At 41.1% G+C, this 20,555-nt stretch overlaps 3 protein-coding genes across 5 annotated transcripts; 2 read left to right on the top strand and 1 right to left on the bottom strand.

Annotated features, from left to right (window-relative positions):
* Nucleotides 1-542: 542 nt before the first annotated feature.
* gnsb (glucosamine (N-acetyl)-6-sulfatase (Sanfilippo disease IIID), b) lies at nt 543-18,218 on the top strand. 2 transcript variants are annotated; one of them, XM_089021252.1, is made up of 14 exons: nt 543-672; nt 9,840-9,982; nt 11,294-11,353; nt 11,424-11,627; nt 11,810-11,875; nt 13,130-13,228; nt 13,312-13,479; nt 13,548-13,630; nt 13,720-13,838; nt 14,906-15,009; nt 15,098-15,199; nt 15,846-15,956; nt 16,237-16,347; nt 17,463-18,218. In XM_089021252.1, exons 2-14 carry the CDS (start codon nt 9,845-9,847, stop codon nt 17,613-17,615), a joined length of 1,518 nt encoding a protein of 505 aa, XP_088877378.1. In that variant the 5' UTR covers nt 543-672; nt 9,840-9,844; the 3' UTR covers nt 17,616-18,218. The 2 variants fall into 2 exon arrangements, with proteins under 2 accessions (XP_088877378.1, XP_088877377.1); XM_089021251.1 differs by lacking the exon at nt 543-672 and having other exon boundaries at nt 9,737-9,982.
* On the top strand, nt 559-7,987 carry ved (ventrally expressed dharma/bozozok antagonist). Of its 2 annotated transcripts, XM_089021255.1 has the most exons (4): nt 559-672; nt 5,208-6,596; nt 6,667-6,902; nt 7,640-7,987. In XM_089021255.1, the coding sequence occupies exons 2-4, from the start codon at nt 6,380-6,382 to the stop codon at nt 7,985-7,987; spliced, it is 801 nt and encodes a 266-aa protein (XP_088877381.1). In that variant the 5' UTR covers nt 559-672; nt 5,208-6,379. The 2 variants fall into 2 exon arrangements, with proteins under 2 accessions (XP_088877381.1, XP_088877380.1); XM_089021254.1 differs by lacking the exon at nt 559-672 and having other exon boundaries at nt 4,367-6,596.
* Nucleotides 18,219-19,030: 812 nt separating the features above from the next.
* On the bottom strand, nt 19,031-20,458 carry mrps24 (mitochondrial ribosomal protein S24). The gene is made up of 4 exons (XM_089021143.1): nt 20,231-20,458; nt 19,812-19,877; nt 19,624-19,735; nt 19,031-19,464 (listed from the first exon to the last, which is right to left on the bottom strand). Exons 1-4 carry the CDS (start codon nt 20,270-20,272, stop codon nt 19,181-19,183), a joined length of 504 nt encoding a protein of 167 aa, XP_088877269.1. The 5' UTR covers nt 20,273-20,458; the 3' UTR covers nt 19,031-19,180.
* Nucleotides 20,459-20,555: the final 97 nt, after the last annotated feature.

Genomic DNA, 20,555 nt, shown 5'->3' with positions numbered 1-20,555 from the left:
CTTTTGGGTTGAGTGAACGCTGGCGCATGTGGCTGCCGCTGCTCACCCACAGAAAAACTGATCCTGTGACTGTAAAGTGACCTTGAGAGTTTTGAAAGGTGGTTAGAAATCAAATGTATTCTTGTTCTTCTTTTATTTAACTTTATTAACGTTATTTATTAACTTTTATTTTATATTATTAACTATTATATATTAACAATTTATTATTATTATTATTATTATTATTATTATTATTATTATTATTATTATTATTATTATTATTCGCGTTTCATCGCGTCTGTAAAGTTTGTTGAGGCCGTGATGGAATGTGCTATGCAGTACCGATAACTTCCAGCAGGTGGCGGTGACTCCTGAAAGTTTGCAAAAACCACCCAAAGAAGACAATGCGGAAATACAATTCGTTTCATCTAACATTGTCACCAAAACGCGCATAATGTATTATTTCGACATTATTCATGATAGTATAACACCAAGACGTCCCCAGAGAGAAATATGGTGCCGTTAAAGCGGCCATCTCTCGCTGGAGTACATCCCCCCATCAGAAAGGAACGCCTGAAGAAGCACCATGGCCGAACGGACTGGATTGTCTCCCCCCCCCCCCAGTCGGGAACACGGACGCCTAAAAAAGAACCCCTCACCCCCACAAAGTTCATGAAAATGGCCGGGATGAAGGTGACGATCTTATCATTTCATTTTCATGTTTTTTTTCTTCACGTTTAGCTCATTATAGTGTCCTCGTTCCGAGTCAAGAAATGCACTGGAGTTATGGGGAGCTAAAACATTGACTCACTGACTATTTCCAATCATTTTCACTGACAATTTTTAATCATTTACAAGAATTATAATTAATAGGTCGTTTGGAGACCTTAGACTTTCAAACCTTCCTTATTTCTCACTTAAAAGTCTCATTTCTGTCAATCACGATAAATGCGAAATGATTACTATAGCGCTATATAAATCAAGATGTCTTGTATTAAAAATAACAAAACATATTTCCAAACATCTGATTTGTCTTTCAAAAAACTACATTTAAAAATAATATTAATACATATCATTTATAAGCGCATTTCAAAACTTTCAAGGTCACTTTACAGTCACAGGATAAGTTTTTCTGTCGGTGAGCAGCGGCAGCCACACGCGCCAGCATTCAGTCAACCCGGAAGTAACTCAAATAGATAGAACACTAGCTAGATTGCTAATAGATAGCCAATAGCTCGCTAGTTAAATAGCTAGCCAGCGAGATAACTATATAGCTAATAGATAGCCAGCTAGCTAGCTAGCCTGCCAGCCAGCTAATAGCAAATACAGGCAACTTCAGAGCCCAAACCGCTAACTGAACCGTCATTTCATTTATAAGCGCCTTTCAAAACTTTCAAGGTCACTTTACAGTCACATGATAAGTTTTTCTGTGGGTGAGCAGTGGCAGCCACACGCGCCAGCGTTCATTCAACCCGGAAGTAACTCAAATAGATAGAAAACTAGCTAGCTCGCTAATAATAATAATAAGAATTATAATTATAATTGTAATTATAATTATAATAATACATTTCTTTTATAATCACCTTTCAAAACTGTCAAGGTCACTTTACAGTCACAAGATAAGTTACATAGCTAGCTAGATGACCAAATAGCTAGCTAGATAGCTAATAGATAGGTATGTAGCTAGCTAGCTAATAGATAGCTAATAATAATAATAGATAGCAATAGCTCGCTGGTTAAATAGCTAGCCAGCGAGATAGCTAATAGATAGCCAACTAGCTAGCCAGCCAACCGATGGATAGCAAACACAGGCAACTTCAAAACCCAAACTGCTAACTGAACCGTCCTCATTTTTTGAAGTTTGTGCATTTTTTTACAAATTGGAAGAAATAAAATAGATTTTTTTTAAATCCAAATCATTGATAAAAAAAATCAACATTTAAATTGATCATCACAATAGTTGTGAATTATGGATCTCGTCCCCCATTAATGTGTGTGTGTGTGTGTGTGTGTGTGTGTTTTAAGTGTTAGTAGTTTTGCAAGCCTTGGTGCTAACAGCCTCATTAACTTGAAAATGTCATCTCCACATCAAAGCAGCATCAGGCCCCATTCGTCCTCCCTTCAGGGCGTCACTTTTTCAGTAATGTTATTTATTTTTTTGTAGTATTACTTACATAATTAAAACTTGTCACACACCCCCACCCCTAAAACCAAAATAACTAAACACAAGATACCCCAACATGGCAGACGAGACGGCGTGGCGTTGCCCACCCACTCACCCACCCCCCGTCGTCCAGTCGTCGTCTTGTCATTTCACGCCCCCAAAAGTGACAACGCGGCGCGAGCCCTCACGTAGACGCTTGGCGGAGACTCTGCGTCTGCCACCCGCTTTTTCCGTCCGTCCGTCCGTCCGTCCGTCCTCAGGGCAAAATGTGGGAACGGGAGTGACTTTGACTTCACACACCCTCTCGACGACATTTTACTATTACAGCCTCATCATCATAATAATAGTAGTCAGAGTGATCCAACTAATGGCAACATTTCCCCCCTTTTTTATAGTCAATGTCAATAAATAGTCAGAAGTTGGCTGTCTAGCTATTAGCTACCTATTAGCTATCTAGCTGCGCTCGCTAGCTCTTAGCTAGTTAGCTGGCTGTCTATCTATTGGCTATCTATTAGCTAGCTGGCTGGCTATTAGTTATCGAATAGCTAGCTAGCTTGCTAGCTAGCTTTCGATCTATTTGAGTTATTCCGGGTTGAGTGAACGCTGGCGCGTGTGACTGCCGCTGCTCACCCACAGAAAAACTTATCCTCTGACTGTAAAGTGACCTTGAGAGTTTTGAAAGGTGCTTGTAAAATTAAATGTATCATTATTATTATTAATATTCCCATGAGTTTTCATCCATGATGTACGTTCATAATTTTCCAAAGAAATATCATTTTCAAAATAAAATCTGCATCAATAAACACCCTTCATGTGAAATGACACTTGAGAAAGAGCAAAACAACAAACTTAATGAGCGTAATCATGACATCAAATCGCCACAAATAATGATGTGACCCGAAAGTCCATGTTCAGTGGAGGAGGGGGGGATTGGCCACAGGGGGTCAGTTCAGGGGGGGGGTAGAGGGTGGGCCGCCCTGCCAGTTCGTCCATCACGCCGAGTCTCGCCGGCCCCATCAAAGCCCAGGGGAGCCTTTGATGACCTGATAGTGATCAATAGGAGAGGGGAAGCGCTACTAACTGAGGCCTTTACAGACGGGGCGGGAGCGGGTCCCATAATGGCGGGGGGGCATTGACACCCAATCATCGGGTGCTGCCCAATTCGCTTTCTTATGTCTGCTCGGCACCGATAGCGCCGTCGACTCTTGTCGTTTTTAACAACAAACGAAAGCTGCCATTTCATGTGAATGAAAGTTTCAATGACTGAATGAATTCAGTGTGCGTCGAGTGAATGTGAGTCAGTTTGGGATTTTTCTTGACCGTTCATTTGGATTTGTTTTAAATAATACATGAGTGAGCACCCGTGACTGCATCATCATCATGGAGTGTGCTCACATCTATATCAATACCGACGTGTGTTTTTTTTTTGTTGTTGTTTCCTAACTGACATCAGAAAAAGGTTTTATAGCATCTAAAATACCCAAAACAGGCTGATATTTTGAGTCCAATGAAAAACACTAATAAAAATGACTTGAAGTGTCCCGAAACTGCCACAAAATGAGCTCGGAACTGGGCCCCTTTGTTCGTGACGTCACGCAAGGATACTCACAAACTGCCTTGCTCCAGAATCAAAACAACAATAGCTTCAGAGAGTTCAGATTCGAAAAAAAAAGATGCTTTCTTGTTACTTCATCCAGTTATGAATATGATTCAAATAGTTCTGAAGAGGAAATTTGTGTCAATTTACACCTTCTTTATGCGTGTTAGCGCAATTGGCTGAGACACACAACGATTCACCATTGCGTTATTTATGCAGTTTTTCCTTCTAATTTTGCGATTGACATGGTGTTTTCAGACGAAAAAAAGTCCCCAAAATGCATTGTGCGTCGCTTTCTCGGTCAGGGGCGTTCCTTCAGTGACGTCACGTACGGACTCGTCACCAACTGAAAAACAAGACTTCCGGAATATTCAGCCGAGTCCTAAAACGTAAAATATGCCGTGGAATCTTTGTAAAATGCGCTCGGTAGAAGTCATTTGAAGTCATTTTACAAATTATAGACACAACTTGTCCGGAGACGTCGGTTGTCCTTTAAGTGTGTGTACCTCCAAGTTGGCGCGTAAACATATCAACACGCATGTGTGTTTGTGTGTGGCTGTATGGTGACGCTGGAGTTGGGGGGTGGAGGACCAGGGGGGGTAATAGTGTGTGTCCAACAGAGTAGCAAACAGAGTAGCAAACAGGCCCATTTAAGAGATGAAAGACCGCGAATGGAGCCACTCAAAGCACGGTTCTGTGTGTGTGTATGTGTGTGTGTGTGTGTGTGTGTGTGTGTGTGTGTGTGTGTGTGTGTGTGTGTGTGTGTGTGTGTGTGTGTGTGTATATATATGTGTGTGTGTTTGGCAGCAATTCTTTTAGTTATTAAAAAAAAAAAACATTCATAAAACATTAAATCAAAACTCACCTAATCGCTGAAGTGATTTTATTTTGAAAAAGAAACGATTTTATGACTACCAACACTGTAAAAATCATAGTCAGTAATATTAATTCTACGTACCGCATCCCCGACACTTCATTGAATTTAAATGACAGCTGATTAGTTATTGATTGAACGTTTGCCGTGATTTTAATCCACTTTAAATTGCTTTAATCTGGTATTACCCACTCATTGATTTCACTTTTTGGTTGCTGCTACGTTTGATGCGATAGAGATAAAAGCTCACGAACAATACGCTTAGTCGTGATGCATTCACAATCGCTCTCTTATTTCCTGATTATCCAATCGCTTTGAAGTTGCTTGTTTGAATGGCGTTTTCCAAGACAGTTGGTGCTAGCGCGTCGTTTAGCCTTGTATGCTAGCTCGGACTCTCGATGAGCATTTTTTGGAGGTTTTTTTTTCTTTCTGTGCTGAATGTGCCGAATAGAATGGTTGTTTATGTAACATGCGTTGATGATAGTTTGACAAAATGGAGGATGTCGCCTCCGGATTGACAAAATGGCGGATGTAGCTCTCAGATTGACAAAATGGAGGATGTAGCTCGCGGATTGACAAAATGGAGGATGTAGTTCACAGATTGACAAAATGGAGGATGAAGATCGCGGATTGACAAAATGGAGGATGAAGATCGCGGATTGACAAAATGGAGGATGAAGATCGCAGATTGACAAAATGGAGGATGTAGTTCACAGATTGACAAAATGGAGGATGTAGCTCGCAGATTGACAAAATGGAGGATGTAGCTCGCAGATTGACAAAATGGAGGATGTAGCTCGCGGATTGACAAAATGGAGGATGTAGCTCACGGATTGACGAAATGGAGGATGTAGTTTACGGATTGACAAAATGGAGGATATAGGTCACGCATTGACAAAATGGAGGATGAAGCTCATTGATTGACAAAATGGAGGATGTAGCTCGCAGATTGACAAAATGGAGGATGAAGCTCGCGGATTGACAAAATGGAGGATGTAGTTTACGGATTGACAAAATGGAGGATATAGGTCACGCATTGACAAAATGGAGGATGTAGCTCACAGATTGACAAAATGGAGGATGTAGCTTGCAGATTGACAAAATGGAGGATGAAGTTCGCGGATTGACAAAATGGAGGATGTAGCTCACGGTTTGACAAAATGGAGGATTTTGACAACATATTATTTATCCCACTGGGATATTTTAAAACTTTTTTGAAGAAAGGTGCTTTAGTCAACACAAAAACGTGTCAAATTGACCCGTAACATGATATGAGGCTCAAAACATAAAAAAAAGTTAACTCTCAGTGAGCTCTGTTAATTTTGAATTCTTTAATTCACTGTGTGTCTTATCGTGAACGTATTTTGGAACGTACTTCGCTAGTCGTCGTGACAGACGCTCGACAAAGTGAAAGACAACTGAACTGTTCTTCGACAGCGCTGACGGTTGGCTTTTGTGTGGTGATGTTTGAACTGTCTAATTTCCATCGAGGTGCGTATCTGAGGTGTGTCTATTATCTTTTAGGAGGCAGCAGGAAGGTAGTCGGGGTGGGCGGGGGGAGGCAGACTCAATGGAGCCTCCCTGTAACAGCCTCATTGAGACTGAATGAGACGCTTTAATGACTGCACTTGTAAGGGCGACTGGGGACGTTCGGGGGGGGGTCAGGGGTCAGGGGTGTGCCCTTTGATGTGCAAAGGGGGCGGTCCGCCATCTATAAATACCCCACCCGGAGAAAGCTCACGTACCTGAACCACTTTTTGACGTCATGAGGGGACATTTTTCCATTGAGTGGATGGCGCAAAGCAGTCGGCGGCAGTGCGTCGCTAGCGTTGGCGTTGTAGGCGCCGCCAATTTGGGGGCGCCCGGGGTTGCCGGTACCCACGCGGAGAGCCTACCGGGATTCTGCCGAAGGCCCGAACGTGACGGTGGAGGAGTCCCAGGCAAGAGGCCCAAAATGGAGTCTGACGACAACAGAAAAATTGGTGAGCTAGCTCGCCATTGACCAAATGTGATTGTTGCCAAAATGTTAATTGGTTTTATTATTCCCGGTAGCTTCGGAGGCAGAAGAAGAGACGTCAGGTTACGAAAGCGAGCGTTCCCTTTCGCCGCCAAGCCCTGTCGATCACGCCGCCGCCGCCGCGCTGACCCCGCCGTCGGGGAGAAGGCCTCGCACGGCCTTCACGGTGGAGCAGATCGGCAGCCTGGAGAGAGCCTTCAAGAGGAACGCCTACTTGGGAACGCAGGACAAGGCGCAACTCTGCCGGAAACTCAACTTGTCCGACAAACAGGTCGCTAGCTAGCATTTTTGTTTACTTTAGTAGCATCTAGGTTGCGTGTTTTTGCTAGCGATTATTTGAATGGTTGAATAATTAAGTTGATGGAACATGAAGCTAGCTGGCTGGCTATTAGCTGTCTAGCTGTTGGCTATCTGGCTATCTATTAGCTATCCATTAACTAGATAGCTAGCTTTCTATCTATTTCAGTTACTTCGGGGTTGAGTGAACGCTGGAGCATGTGGCTACCACTGCTCACCCACAGAAAAACCGATCCTGTGACTGTGAAGTGACCTTGAGAGTTTTGAAAGGCACTTAGACATGAAAATTCTTATTATTATTATTATTATTATTATTATTATTCACTATACAATAGCTAGCTAGCTGTCTATCTGTTTGATTTACTTCCGGGTTGAGTGAACGCTGGCGCGTGGTTTGCTGCTGCTCACCCACAGAAAAACTTATGCTGTGACTGTAAAGTGACCTTGAGAGTTTTGCAAGGCTCTTAGAAATGAAATGTATTATTATTAATTATTATTACTGATGAATATGTGCCTGCCACAAGGATGCTATTTGTTCTTTGCTGCTCTCTGGTGGCCGCAAAGCATATTACCACAATGTTTACACTTGTCAAATGACTCTATTTTGAGAATATTTGACTTATTTTTGTGTCATTTTATTTCAAAAATGTAACATTTAAAGTGCCATTTATTTTGTATAAACTTTGTACCTTCTTCTCCATAACGACACAGATCCGAAACTGGTTCCAAAACCGCCGCATGAAGCTTAAGCGGACGGTTCAAGACGCTCTGGCGCATGCTTGCCAAGCCAGCGCCGCGTCGCACTTTGCACCCTACCCCGAATTACAACCGTACCGGCCTCCTCCATACCCGCGCTACCACCCGATGCCATTGACGCTTCAGGACGCTAGCGGCGCCGCCGTCGCCTTGGCTCAGCCGCACAACCTCCAGTACGCCTCAACTCTGGACTCGCATTACCAATACGGCAACGTGCCAGGAGCCATGTTGTCCGCCGCCACGGCGCCTCCCCCTGCCCCTCCTCTAATGGCGGCCTACCCGGCATACCCACAATACTACTGACAGCCATTTTGTCTTGGTATGCTTATAGAATCTTTGTGTTGTTTTTGTGACGCCTTGTGTTTGCAAGTGTGTGCGAGTGTGTGCGTGCGAGATGATCAATTCTGTTTTCCTCAATTAATTCTAATAAATAAATTCTAATAAAATCAAATACTTTTTTCTTAAACATAATAATAATAATACATTTCATTCATAAGCGCCTTTCAAAACTCTCAAGGTCACTTTTCAGTCACAGGATAAGTTTTTCTGTGGGTGAGCAGTGGCAGCCACACGCGCCAGCGTTCACTCAACCTGGTAGTAACTCAAATAGATAGAAAGCTAGCTAGCTAGCTAATAGAGCGCTAATAATAATCATACATTTCATTTATCAGCGCTTTTCAAAACTCTCAGGGTCACTTTACAGTTACAGGATAAGTGAGCTAATTGATAGCTAGCTAGCCAGCAAGAGAGCTAGTAGCACTCAACCTGAAAGTAACTCAAATAGATAGAAAGCTAGCTAGCTAATAGATCGCTAATAATAATCATACATTTCATTCATCAGCGCTTTTCAAAACTCAGGGTCACTTTACAGTTACAGGATAAATTAGCAAATTGATTGCTAGCTAGCCAGCTAGAGAGCTAATAGCACTCAACCTGGAAGTAACTCAAATAGAAAGCTATCTGCCCCATGATGCTCATATGTCAGGTTTTGGTGATTTCAAAAAAATATATTATTATTTATGTGCACAGCTTGTGAAATCATGCCCCTGTAAAATCAATATTGCCATTAACACCGTCATATCTATCTTTTGTGTTGTGTCACATTATTTGCTATTTCGTTTTTGTTGCTGTTGTTTTGATATCAAGATGGCCGCCACGAGAGTTGTTGCTTTTCCAGCAGGTCTTGTATTTTATTTTTATACTTCCTTTCCTTTCCTCTTCTTTTCATCACATTGCCGCTGGGAAATGTACATTTCTCCACTGTGACTAATAAAGGCTAATCCAATCCAATATTTAAGAATGATAAGAATAACAATTTCTTTTTTTCTATTTGTAATTGTATTTTATATATTATTGTATCTGTATTTCTTTCTATGCTTGTCTGTGACTGTAACGTGTCCTTGACAGCTTTGAAAGGCGCTTGAAAATGAAATTTATTATTATTATTATTATTATTATTATTATTATTATTATTAAAAATAAATATCGGTGAAAGTAATGTCCGGCCACAATGATGGATCGTTAACCCATCCATTCTTCAATTGTTGCTTTTGACTACCAGCGAGAAAAATCACGTTATTCGTGACGTCACTTCCGTAAACAACTGGCATTTCCCATTACGGTATTTAAAAAAGCCTTTAAGCCTTTGGGGAAATTCGCAGTTTAGATTCAAAACACGTTTAAAATATTTCTAAGGGAAGGCATAGACGCACAAACAGCACCAAAGTAATGTTCATCGATATTTTTGTGTTATGTTTAATTGGAAAATGTACTTTTCATCCGGAAATTTGATTCACGTTGCTTAAAATTCGACGTCCCGTTAACGCTCCATATAGAAATGTACAGTGTACTGTATGTATTTTTTATATTTTTATTTTTTTAATACAGCAGTCCAACACCGTTAATGGTGGTGTAAAAAGTGACGTTTATTGGTTGTTAAAAATAAAAAAATATATCAGCTGACTGGTACGAACTTTTAGTTGAAAGTCCACATCGCAAAAAGCGTCCAATTCACGCCCACGGACCACGTGACCATCGGCACTTCCTTAAACCGCGTCGAACAGGCGTCCGAACGTCACCTCGAGTTACCCGTGGATGCCATTGTCGTCCCCCCTTTTGTCTTTTGTTTCATCTTTTTTTTTTCTTTTTATTGCAGAGGTGATGCTAGCCGGACTGTTGCGCGTGCTGGCGCTGGCTGCCTTGCTCACTTGCGGGGCGAGGCGCGTGCTCGGCGGGGGGCTCACCAGCAACATCCTCCTCATCGTTACCGACGACCAAGACCAAAATCTGGGGGGAATGGTGAGTGCACGCGCTCACGTGAACTTTGCACCGGTTGTTGAGATCGTTTGTCGAGTTTGCACTTTTTTTTTTAATTTGGTTGTTGCTTGTTAAAATCTCGTTCTTGATGTCATCATGATGTTTTATATATTTTTTTTAAATTGCTGTTTTTGTATTTGTATTTTTTTTCATTAGCGTAGGCTGTTTTATTATTCGTGCTCTCTCAAAATTTCGTAACTTGAACCCCTTGAAGTCTGAAATGAAAAAAAAAAACAACCTACCAAATGCCCAAAATAAAACTTTTTTTTTTTCTTCCAAATGACAGATTTTGCTGTTTGGGAATTTCATTTAGCTATCTTGTGATGTTAATTTAAATTCTATGAACGCTTCAGCTGTATGCAATCAGCACTTTGTGCACAAATTGCAATTTCGCTTGTTAGATGAGGTCCAAATTGATTCAGTCGCACTTCTACTTTGCTCCTAATTATCCTTTATTTATTTACAGTGATACCTTGGCTTACACGCTTAATTGGTTCCCAGACAGAGTGTATAAGACCAAAAGTGTGTATCCCAAAAATTAATTCCCCATAGGAAACCATTAAAATGAGAACAATCCGTTCCCAGGTCCCCATAAAACATAATTTTCTAATTTTCTAAGCCTTAAAACTACACAAAATATACATTTTTACGTCAAATAAATGTGCTATGGTATTATAATTAAAGAAATAAACTGTACTGTATGATAAAGTCATTTTATTGACCTTTGTGATGGTCGTTGATGGCTTGATGGAATGGAGTGGCCGCTTTCATCAGCATGAAACACTTGATGAGGAACGTAGCCTTCTTCTTTCACCATCTTGAGGACTGAAACCTTGTAGGTGCTTTCTCTGCCATAATTTTACCTTGTTCCTCATCAATTGTGTTCTGTTTAGCTGCGTTGATAGCTTTTTGCATTAAGTGTTCAGATGGCTTGCGCGGGTTATTCGTGGTGTCTGATTGATGGAAATTTTAACCTTGCAGTCTATACTCTGCCTTTGAACTATCAAAGTTGGAACAAGTCCAAATTTCACTGTTTTCTTTCCATTTTATCTGTCGTCTGCCTGTCTCTTTAATCTTTAAAATGCCTCCCCTCACTGTTGCGTTCTTGACCAATCACGTGGTCAAGAACGTGGTCAAGGGTTGCTTGCTAATTTGATCACCACACGTGTTCATTTTGAGGATTTCAAAATTCCCATTTTGAAAAAACAAAAATTGCTCTATGTCATATTTTCAATTCCGGAATAAATTAATGAATGGCAGTGAATGAGTTAACGTTCATTTCCTGTTCCTCAGACACCAATGAAGAAGACCAAATCGCTGATCGCAGACGCAGGCGCCACCTTCATCAACTCGGTAAGCCCTCAGTGACTCGTTTCCACTGATTGGTCGCCGTGACCGCCATCTTGCTCTCTCTTTTCCTTAGTTTACTGTCACGCCGCTGTGCTGCCCGAGCCGCAGCAGCATCCTGACCGGTCGCTACCCTCACAATCATCTAGTCAGGAACAACTCGCTAGCCGGGAACTGTTCCAGCGCAGCATGGCAGCGGGGAGGCGAGTCGGGTGCCTTTCCCGTTTTCCTCAGCAAGAGCGGCTATCAAACCTTCTTCGCCGGGAAGTACCTCAACCAGGTACTCCGACTTGCGTATATTCGTTGCGTAGACGTGCGCAAAGTTCAGATTGGATGCTAACGCTTAGCAGAGCCGGATGACATTTCCGGTGGATGTTAAACCGCAATACGGGACACGTGAGGGAATCGAACGAGGAACTTCTGATCTGATGTACACTTCATGCTAGTTTTGTATGTCAACAGTACGGCGACAAGGGTGTGGGCGGTGTTAGCCATGTTCCACCGGGATGGGACCAGTGGCACGCTCTGGTCAGTGACACACACACACACACACACACACACACACACACACACACACACGCACACACACACACACACACACACACACACACACACACACACACACACACACACACACACACACACACACACACACACACACACACACACACACACACACACACACACACACACACACACACACACACACACACACACACACACACACACACACACACACACACACACACACACACACACACACACACACACACACACACACACACACACACACACACACACACACACACACACACACACACACACACACACACACACACACACACACACACACACACACACACACACACACACACACACACACACACACACACACACACACACACACACACACACACACACACACACACACACACACACACACACACACACACACACACACACACACACACACACACACACACACACACACACACACACACACACACACACACACACACACACACACACACACACACACACACACACACACACACACACACACACACACACACACACACACACAGACACTCGTTTTTTCAACATAGTGGGGACTTAGTGTGTGAGGTATTGGGCATGTGAGGATGGCATTTTAGGTCCCCACAAGGCAACAACTCCCGACTCGTCTGTGTGCAGTTAAGTTTAAGTCCTCGCGTGATAGAAAAAAATAGAAAACAGACACACACATACATAGAGTGAACGCTGGTGCGAATGGCTACCGCTGCTCACCCGCACAAAAAAAAAATATGTGACTGTAAAGTGTCCTTGAGAGTTTTGAAAGGCGCTTAGAAATGAATTATTATTATTATTCATGCAAACAAAAACACACACACACACAGAAACTCGTTTTTTGCACATAGTGGGGACTTAGTGTTTGAGGTATCGGGCATGTGAGGATGCCATTTTAGGTCCTCACAAGCCAACAACTCCCAGGTCGTCTGTGTGCAGTTAAGTTTAAGTCCTCGCATTATAGAAAAAAATAAGAAAAACAGACACACACATGCAATCAAATACACACAAACTTGTTTCTTTGCATTGTGGGGACTCGGTGTGTGAGGCATTGGGCATGTGAGGATGGCATTTTAAGTCCATACAAGACAACAACTCCTGACTTGTCTGTGCGCAGTTAACTTTTGGTCCTCACGCTATGGAAAAAATGAGAAAAAAACACACACACACACACACACTCCTATTGACGGCCATTTTTTTGCGGCGTATGTACAGGTGGGCAACTCCCGCTACTACAACTACACGTTGTCCCGAAACGGCGTGGAGGAGAAGCACGGCGACAACTATACAGACGACTACCTCACCGACCTCATTGTAAGTCGCGCAGGTGCATGTCGATGGCGTTTTGTCGGTCATTCGCTAACGTGTCTCCCCCCCCAAAAAAAAAACACCTACAGGCCAATCGCTCTCTTCAGTTCCTGGACAACCGTAGCCCTCGGCGTCCCTTCTTCTTGATGCTGGCCCCGCCCGCTCCCCACTCGCCTTGGACCGCCGCTCCGCAGTACCGCCGCCATTTTGCTGACGTCAAAGCGCCCAGGGATGGAAGCTTTAACAAGGCGGCCAAGGTGAGGTGACACCCAGGTTTGGTGACCCCACCGTCTCACCCGTCTCACCCTCGTTTGCTACTTTGCAGGACAAACACTGGCTACTGCGCCAGCCCGTCAATCCAATGCCCAACAGCTCGCTCACCTTTCTGGATGATGCGTATCGAAAGAGGTGATGTCGCAACGCCGCCGTCGTTTGCGTGATAACTACTTTGATAATAACCATCATCACACACACAAACCCCCCCCCCCCCCACTTAGGTGGCAGACATTGCTGTCCGTGGACGACCTGGTGGAGACGCTGGTGAAGAAGCTGGAGGAACTGAAGGAGCTGAACAATACGTACGTGCTCTTCACGTCAGACAACGGATACCACACAGGTCAGTGCAATTTAGTTTAGGTCATTTATTGAAAAGATTTCATTAACTTTAATTTTGAGATATTTTTATTTATTTGTATTTTATTGTAATTTATTTCAATTTATTGAACCTAATTTTTTTTGTGTGTTTGATTGAATGTAATTTTTTTCAATGTGTTTTATTTAAATTTGTTTGACTTAATTTTGATATATTTCCATATTTTTATTTGATGTAATTTATTTCAATGTATTTTATTTCAATTAATATCATTTTTATTTATTTATTTTGTTGGATTTTATTTTTTTACCGCAGGTCAGTACAATTTAATTTAAATTATTTCCTTTGATTTTCATATCATTGTATTTATTTTGAGTTAATTTCATATATTTCAATTTATTTATTTTTATTTTAATATCTTTTATTTTGATTTAATTTAATGTATTTTATTTAAATTTATTGAACGTAATTTTATTTTGTATTTGGTCTGATTTAATTTGTTTCAATGTATTTTGATATTTTTTATTTTTTTTTGTGATTTTTTTTTTTTTTTTTCAATTAATGTCATTCAATTTATTTTTTTTCCATTTTATTTTATTTAATTGTGATGTATTTTTATTTATTTTCATTTCATTATTTTTTTTTACCGCAGGTCAGTACAATTTAATTTATTTCGATTTGTTTTAGTTCATTTTATTTAAATTATTTCATTTCATTTTGATATAATTGAATTTGTTTATTTTGATTTTATTTAATTTCACGTATTTCAATTTACTTAATTTAATTTTAATGTTTTATGTTGATTTAATTTAATGTAATTTATTTCAATGTATTTTATTTCAATTTATTGAACGTAATTTAATTATATTGTTTATTTTGTTTGTTGATTTTATTTGATTTAATTTATTTCAATTAATTTCATTGAATGTTATTTTGTTGTATTTTATTTAATTTAACTGTGATGTGTTTTTATTTATTTTGATTTCATTTAATTTACCTGAATTTAATTTTGATATATTTTCTTTTTGTACATTTGGATTTATTTTGATTAATTTAATGTTATTTTATTTGAATGTAATTTAATGCGTCAGGTCAGTTCTCCCTGCCAATCGACAAGCGTCAATTATACGAGTTTGACATCCGCACGCCGCTGCTGGTGCGCGGCCCCGGCGTCAAAGCTAACATCACAGTGAAGGTGATCCAAAATGATGCAAAACAACAAAACGCTCCACGATCCATCGCGTTAAAAGATGTTACATTTCATTTTGTTGTCGTTCTTCAAGGCTCCCGTGCTGAACATTGACCTTGCGTCGACCATCCTGGACATCGCCGGCGTCAACGTCTCGGCATTCAATGCGGACGGACAGTCCTTTCTGCCTATGATGGTACGCTGAGAAACATCTTTTTTTATAATAATAATAATAATAATAATAATACATTTCATTTATAAGCGCCTTTCAAAACTCTCAAGGTCACTTTGCAGTCACATGATAGTTTTTTCTGTGGGTGAGCCGCGGCAGCCACATGCGGCGGCATTCACTCAACCCTGAAGTAAGCCAAATAGATAGAAAGCAAACTAGCTAGCTAATAGATAGATAGCTAGATAATTATTATTATTATTATTATTATTACCAGCCAATAGATTGCCAGGCAGCTAATAGACAGCCAACAGATAACCAGCCAGCTAGATTGCCAATAGATAGCCGGCTAGTTAGCTAACAGATAGCTAGCTAGAAAGCCAGCCAACTAGATAACCAGCTAGACTGCCAATAGTTGGCCATCTAGTTAGCTAACAGATAGCTAGCTAGATAGACAGCCAACAGATTACCAGCCAGCTAGATTGCCAATAGATAGCCAGATGGCTAGCTAGAAAGCCAGCCAGCTAGATAGATAGCCAGATGGCTAGCTAGAAAGCCAGCCAGCTAGATAGCCAGATGGCTAGCTAATAGGTAGATAGCTAGATAGCTATGACAGAACTCTCTTTAGTGTCTAATTACCAAGACATCACATCATATTTTTGTTACGCGTCAGGCACCGACGTTGCGCAACGGCACGGCGCGCCCTTTCTTCCTGGTGGAGCACACGGGGGAGGGGCTACCCAGCGCAGACCCCAGCTGTCCCAAGATGGGCCCCGGCCTGGCTGTGAGTACACTGTAAAAATGCATGTCGCTAATTCCTGTTAGCCCGTCTATGACGTTTCGCATTATATGTTAGCATTAGGCTAGCAGAGTCTTAAAATACTTGATTTGGTTGATCGTTTTATGTTTTATATGTTACAATGTGAGTAGCACGGTGGTCGACTGTTAGCGCGATGGTCTCACTGTGCAATGGTGCGGGTTCGATTCCAGCTCGGGCCTTCCTTGTGTCATGAAGATGTACAATGTTGACTTATGTTTAAATGACCTTTGTTGTCATTGATCAGGAATGTTTCCCTGACTGCGTGTGTGAGGACTCTTTCAACAACACGTATGCTTGCGTCCGGACGCTGGATGCTCACCACAACATGCAATACTGCGAGTTTGCAGACAGTGAGGTAATGCGCAGAAATAATCATAATCATAATAATAATAATAATAATACATGCCAACCAGAGCATGACAGAACCAATGTGTATTCAATTCAATCTCTTGTTAGCAAGCTAGCTAGCTATTAGCTGTCGAGTTGGCTGGCTGTCGAGCTGGCTAGCTATCTGGCTATCTCTTAGCTATTTATACGCTATACAATAGCTATCTATTTGAGTTACTTCCAGGTTGAGTAAACGCTGGCGCGTGTGGCTGCCGCTACTCACCCACAAAAAAATGATCCTGTGACCTTGAGTGTTTTGAAAGCCGCTTATAAATGAAATGTATTATTATTTAGGATTGTCCACCTCTGCCATAAAACAAGTGGCACAATGCTACGATTGCGGAACTGAAGCTCTTCAACGCAACTTCAACATAGTTCCTTGACACCAAGATGTTGCAAAATGGCGGAGAAACACAACTTTTTGCCAAAACGTAGCCCCTTAAATCACTTCAAAATAGTTCCGTTACATCGGGGATGCCAGAAAATGGCAGCAAATTGCTCCTTGTGTTTAGGTGAAACTCCTGAAATCACTCCAAGGTAGTCCCTTGGTACCAAGTTGCTATGAAGCTAATATTTGTTGTACGAATGTAGCCAAGCATGTCTCAACCCCTATCTATCTAGCTAACTAGCTATTTATCTACCTAACTAGATATCTAGCTAACTAGCTATCTAGCTAATTAGCTAGCTATCTTTCTATCGCCGACCATCTATCTAGGAAGCTAGCTATCTAGCTATCGTTTTAGTTATCTACCTAGCTAACTAGCTATCTATCTATCAAACTCGATATCTAGCTAACTAGCTTGCTATCTAGCTACTTAGCTGTCTTTCTTTCACTGACCATCTAGCTAGCTATCTGTCTAGCTATCGATCTATCTTTCCTAGTTGTCTATCTAGCTATCTATGTATAGAACAGGATATCTAGCCAACTAGCTAGCTATCTCGCTATCTTTTGCCGACCATCTAGCTAGCTAGCTGTCTAGCTACGTATCTTTCTTAGTTATCTAGCTCGCTATCTATTTCTTTATTGATGCACATGTTTATTGATCTATTTATTTGTTTGTTTGGCTCCGCCCTCCCGCCTAGTCATTCGTGGAGGTGTACAACCTGGGCTCGGATCCCCACCAGCTGGAGAACATCATGAAGAAGGTGGACCCGACCGTGCTTCAGACTATGAACCAACGGCTCATCAAGCTGCAGTCTTGCCAAGGCGCCGGATGCCGCGCCACGTCCACGTGAGGGCCACTCGCGTCCGAGGAAGCCATCTTGTCACGCTTGGACTTGGCGGTAAGATGGCGCATTTTTTTTTTTTTTTTTTTTTTGGTCACCTGAAAGGCATCACAAGCGATGCTGCCATTTTGATTTGCCATAAAGACCGACTTCCTGTGTTTCACTGTTTAAATGTGCTTTCTACTTCCTGTCTAGTCACAAAATGGACGCCCCTAACCTGTCAATCACTTCTTCAGGTTTTTTTTTTTTTATTTGACAAATTAGACCCCCGCGTTTAAAAAAAAAAAGTCGTGAAATTGATACCCACAAACAAGATTGATCGATGCTACAAGATGCTAGCAAATTTTGCCATAGCTTCTCATTGCAATATAGTTGCTGGGGACACAGTTTCTCCCTTGAATAACATGCAAGTTGTTGTTTTTTTTTTAATTCAAAAATGATTTTGTCATCTCCATGATGTTTTTTTTAATCATCCTTTCAACGAAATATTTACAAAGAGATGTAGCGGTCTCATTTTTAATTGTTTTGCTGTTGTCTATTCCAACTGTTTGCGTTGCCACCGGCATCACTGTGAAAGTTTGCACTGTGACAAATTAAAATTAATTGACAGTAGATCATCTTTTTTATTTATGTATTTGTTTATTTTTCGTTGGGCTGAAGTAAACTTTTGGTAATTGATCAGGGCGCTTAACAGGAAATAATAATAATCATCATCATACATTTAATTTATAAGCGCCTTTCAAAATTCTCAAGGTCACTTTAAAGTAACAGGATATTTGTTTCTGTGGGTGAGCAGCGGCAGCCACACGCGCCAGCGTTCACTCAACCCGGAAGTAACTCAAATAGATAGAAAGCTAGCATAGCTAGCCAGTCAGACAACTAACAAATAGCGAATGGATAACCAGCTAGGCAGCTAGCTAGATAGAAAATGGATAGCTATCTAATAGATAGAAAATAGATAGCCAGCTAGGTAGATATCTAATATATAGCAAATGGATAGCCAGCGAGATAACTAGCGAGATAGCAAATAGATAGGCAATGAATAGCAAATAGATAGCGATCTAGGTAGATAGCAAATAGATAGATAGCCAACGAGCTAGGCAGCTAGCTAGATAGGAAATGGATAGTAAATAGAAAGCTAGCCAGCTAGATGGATAGCAAATAGATAGCTAGAAAGCTAGCTAGATAATAGATAGCCAATAGCTAGCCAGCTAGACAATATAGTTCGTTAAAGATCTTTTTAGCTAGCTTTTGTAGCTAGCTAGATATCAATATCTATGTATTTATTTAACAATATATTTAATTACAGTAGTGAAATTGGCTTTTTTTGCTGTGTCAAATTAAAAAAAAAAACATTTTTTTCTGGCTATTTCAATATGTGAGAAATGTGCTTTAGCTACAGAACGTCACATTTGAACCCAAAGTAAATCAGCATGTGAGCAACTTTATTTTTTGATAACTTTATTGATTTTTCAAGAAGGCCAAACCAAACAACCTCATGACTATCCCTCATCGGCCATTTTAAAAAGACGTTAGGAGAAAAGGAAACAAGGAAGTTGAAGCCCAATTGGCCATCACAGATATTTATACACTTGCTTCTCCTGCAACGTCTGCACGTCGAGCTTAACGGGACACTTGTAGAAGTGAGACAGCAGCGTCTCGCTGTATCCAATCAGGAAGTAGAACTTCTGGGGCGGCAGTTTTTGCAGCATGAAGGCGCACACCTTCAGCAGGTTGCCATTCCGCTTGATCACCAACTCGTTGGCCAGGCAACCGTGGAAAGTGCCGAACATAAAGCGGCGGATGAAAGTGTCTTCAACGGCGCGATCCGCCGCGCCCTCCTCGCCTTTTAGGTTACCTGGTAGGGATGCCAAGGTTAAATTTTCCTCAATTTAACGTTCATAAACCGAAAAGTTAGTAAGCCAAGGGGTTCGTAAACTGAGCTATCACTGTATTTCGAGTTACAGCTTCCCGAAATGAATTTTTCCCTTGGCGGTGGTCTTGAGTCAAGACTCACTGGTGTGCAGTGACAGCCATCCTTTGTGGTGGCCGATGTGGTGAGGTTTCAGGGCCTCTTCATAGGTCAGAGGACGGTCGCCTTTCCCCACTCGGATGCGAGCGGCTCGGTTCTGCACAGTAAAACAACCATAAATACTTTTAATGTTAAAATGGACAAAATGTGCGTGATGTCACATCTGTCCTTACTTTACAGCAAGTTGCAGTGACATGAAGAGCTCTACTTCCGGAGGTATTTGATCTGCTCACTGCAGCCTGCACACGAAGCAAAACATTTCATTGAACAGCACAGCAAAGTTCCTGAAACATTTCCCTTTTGGAAGATTTTAACCCAATAAAATAACATTCTTGTTTTAATTGGCACTGGTAGCTTTCTGTGTAGTAATATATACTATAGCTACTTATGAACGGGACAAACAAATAATAAAAAGAAGCATTTCGTGAATTGATTTCTCTATCGGTGACAGCTAGCGCTACGATCTATTTCGATATAAGACTTATTGCATCACAAATCCCAGGACCCAAGTTCCGTCTTCATTTTGTTTTGATGACCCATACAAAAAGTCAAAATATGTTTGCCGAAATGCGTTTAAAATCGCTTTACTCACCAGCAACTTCCAGCATCCTGTCCTGCTCAAGGGCGCCGCCATCTTGCTTTCACAGTTTACGACACGAACAAAATTTCCATTCACTTTGTCCGTGTTGGGGTTTTCCGTGGTAGTAAAACATTCAAAATACAATTAAAAAAAACAAATGTACTAATTTAATCGATGAAAGGAACTATTTTTTTCCGATTTATAATTTAGAATATTGTATTTGACGATACTACTTATGGCGGAACAATATGTTGTTTCTCTTGTTCCTGGTCCTGACAGCATTACTAAACATGTAACAACCAGATGTATGCAAAATAAAATTAGAAATATATTATGA

The sequence above is a fragment of the Hippocampus bargibanti genome, linkage group LG18, assembly GCF_051943395.1.
Source record: "Hippocampus bargibanti isolate YZ-2025 linkage group LG18, ASM5194339v1, whole genome shotgun sequence".
Classification (NCBI taxonomy): Eukaryota; Metazoa; Chordata; class Actinopteri; order Syngnathiformes; family Syngnathidae; genus Hippocampus; species Hippocampus bargibanti.
This window is presented reverse-complemented; position numbering and strand designations above follow the sequence as displayed.

What these genes read in the sequence shown, in the direction of transcription:
- ved (XM_089021255.1), top strand. Translation starts at nt 6,380, where the DNA reads ATGAGGGGACATTTTTCCATTGAGTGGATGGCGCAAAGCAGTCGGCGG. An exon ending in TGACGACAACAGAAAAATTG is followed by an intron (nt 6,597 to 6,666) that starts GTGAGCTAGCTC and finishes TATTCCCGGTAG; the next exon opens with CTTCGGAGGCAGAAGAAGAG. An exon ending in TCAACTTGTCCGACAAACAG is followed by an intron (nt 6,903 to 7,639) that starts GTCGCTAGCTAG and finishes ATAACGACACAG; the next exon opens with ATCCGAAACTGGTTCCAAAA.
- gnsb (XM_089021251.1), top strand. Translation starts at nt 9,779, where the DNA reads ATGCCATTGTCGTCCCCCCTTTTGTCTTTTGTTTCATCTTTTTTTTTT. An exon ending in ACTACCTCACCGACCTCATT is followed by an intron (nt 13,229 to 13,311) that starts GTAAGTCGCGCA and finishes AAACACCTACAG; the next exon opens with GCCAATCGCTCTCTTCAGTT. An exon ending in AGACAACGGATACCACACAG is followed by an intron (nt 13,839 to 14,905) that starts GTCAGTGCAATT and finishes TTAATGCGTCAG; the next exon opens with GTCAGTTCTCCCTGCCAATC.
- mrps24 (XM_089021143.1), bottom strand. Translation starts at nt 20,272, where the DNA reads ATGGCGGCGCCCTTGAGCAGGACAGGATGCTGGAAGTTGCTG. An exon ending in TCACTGCAACTTGCTGTAAA is followed by an intron (nt 19,736 to 19,811) that starts GTAAGGACAGAT and finishes TTTACTGTGCAG; the next exon opens with AACCGAGCCGCTCGCATCCG. An exon ending in ATGGCTGTCACTGCACACCA is followed by an intron (nt 19,465 to 19,623) that starts GTGAGTCTTGAC and finishes CATCCCTACCAG; the next exon opens with GTAACCTAAAAGGCGAGGAG.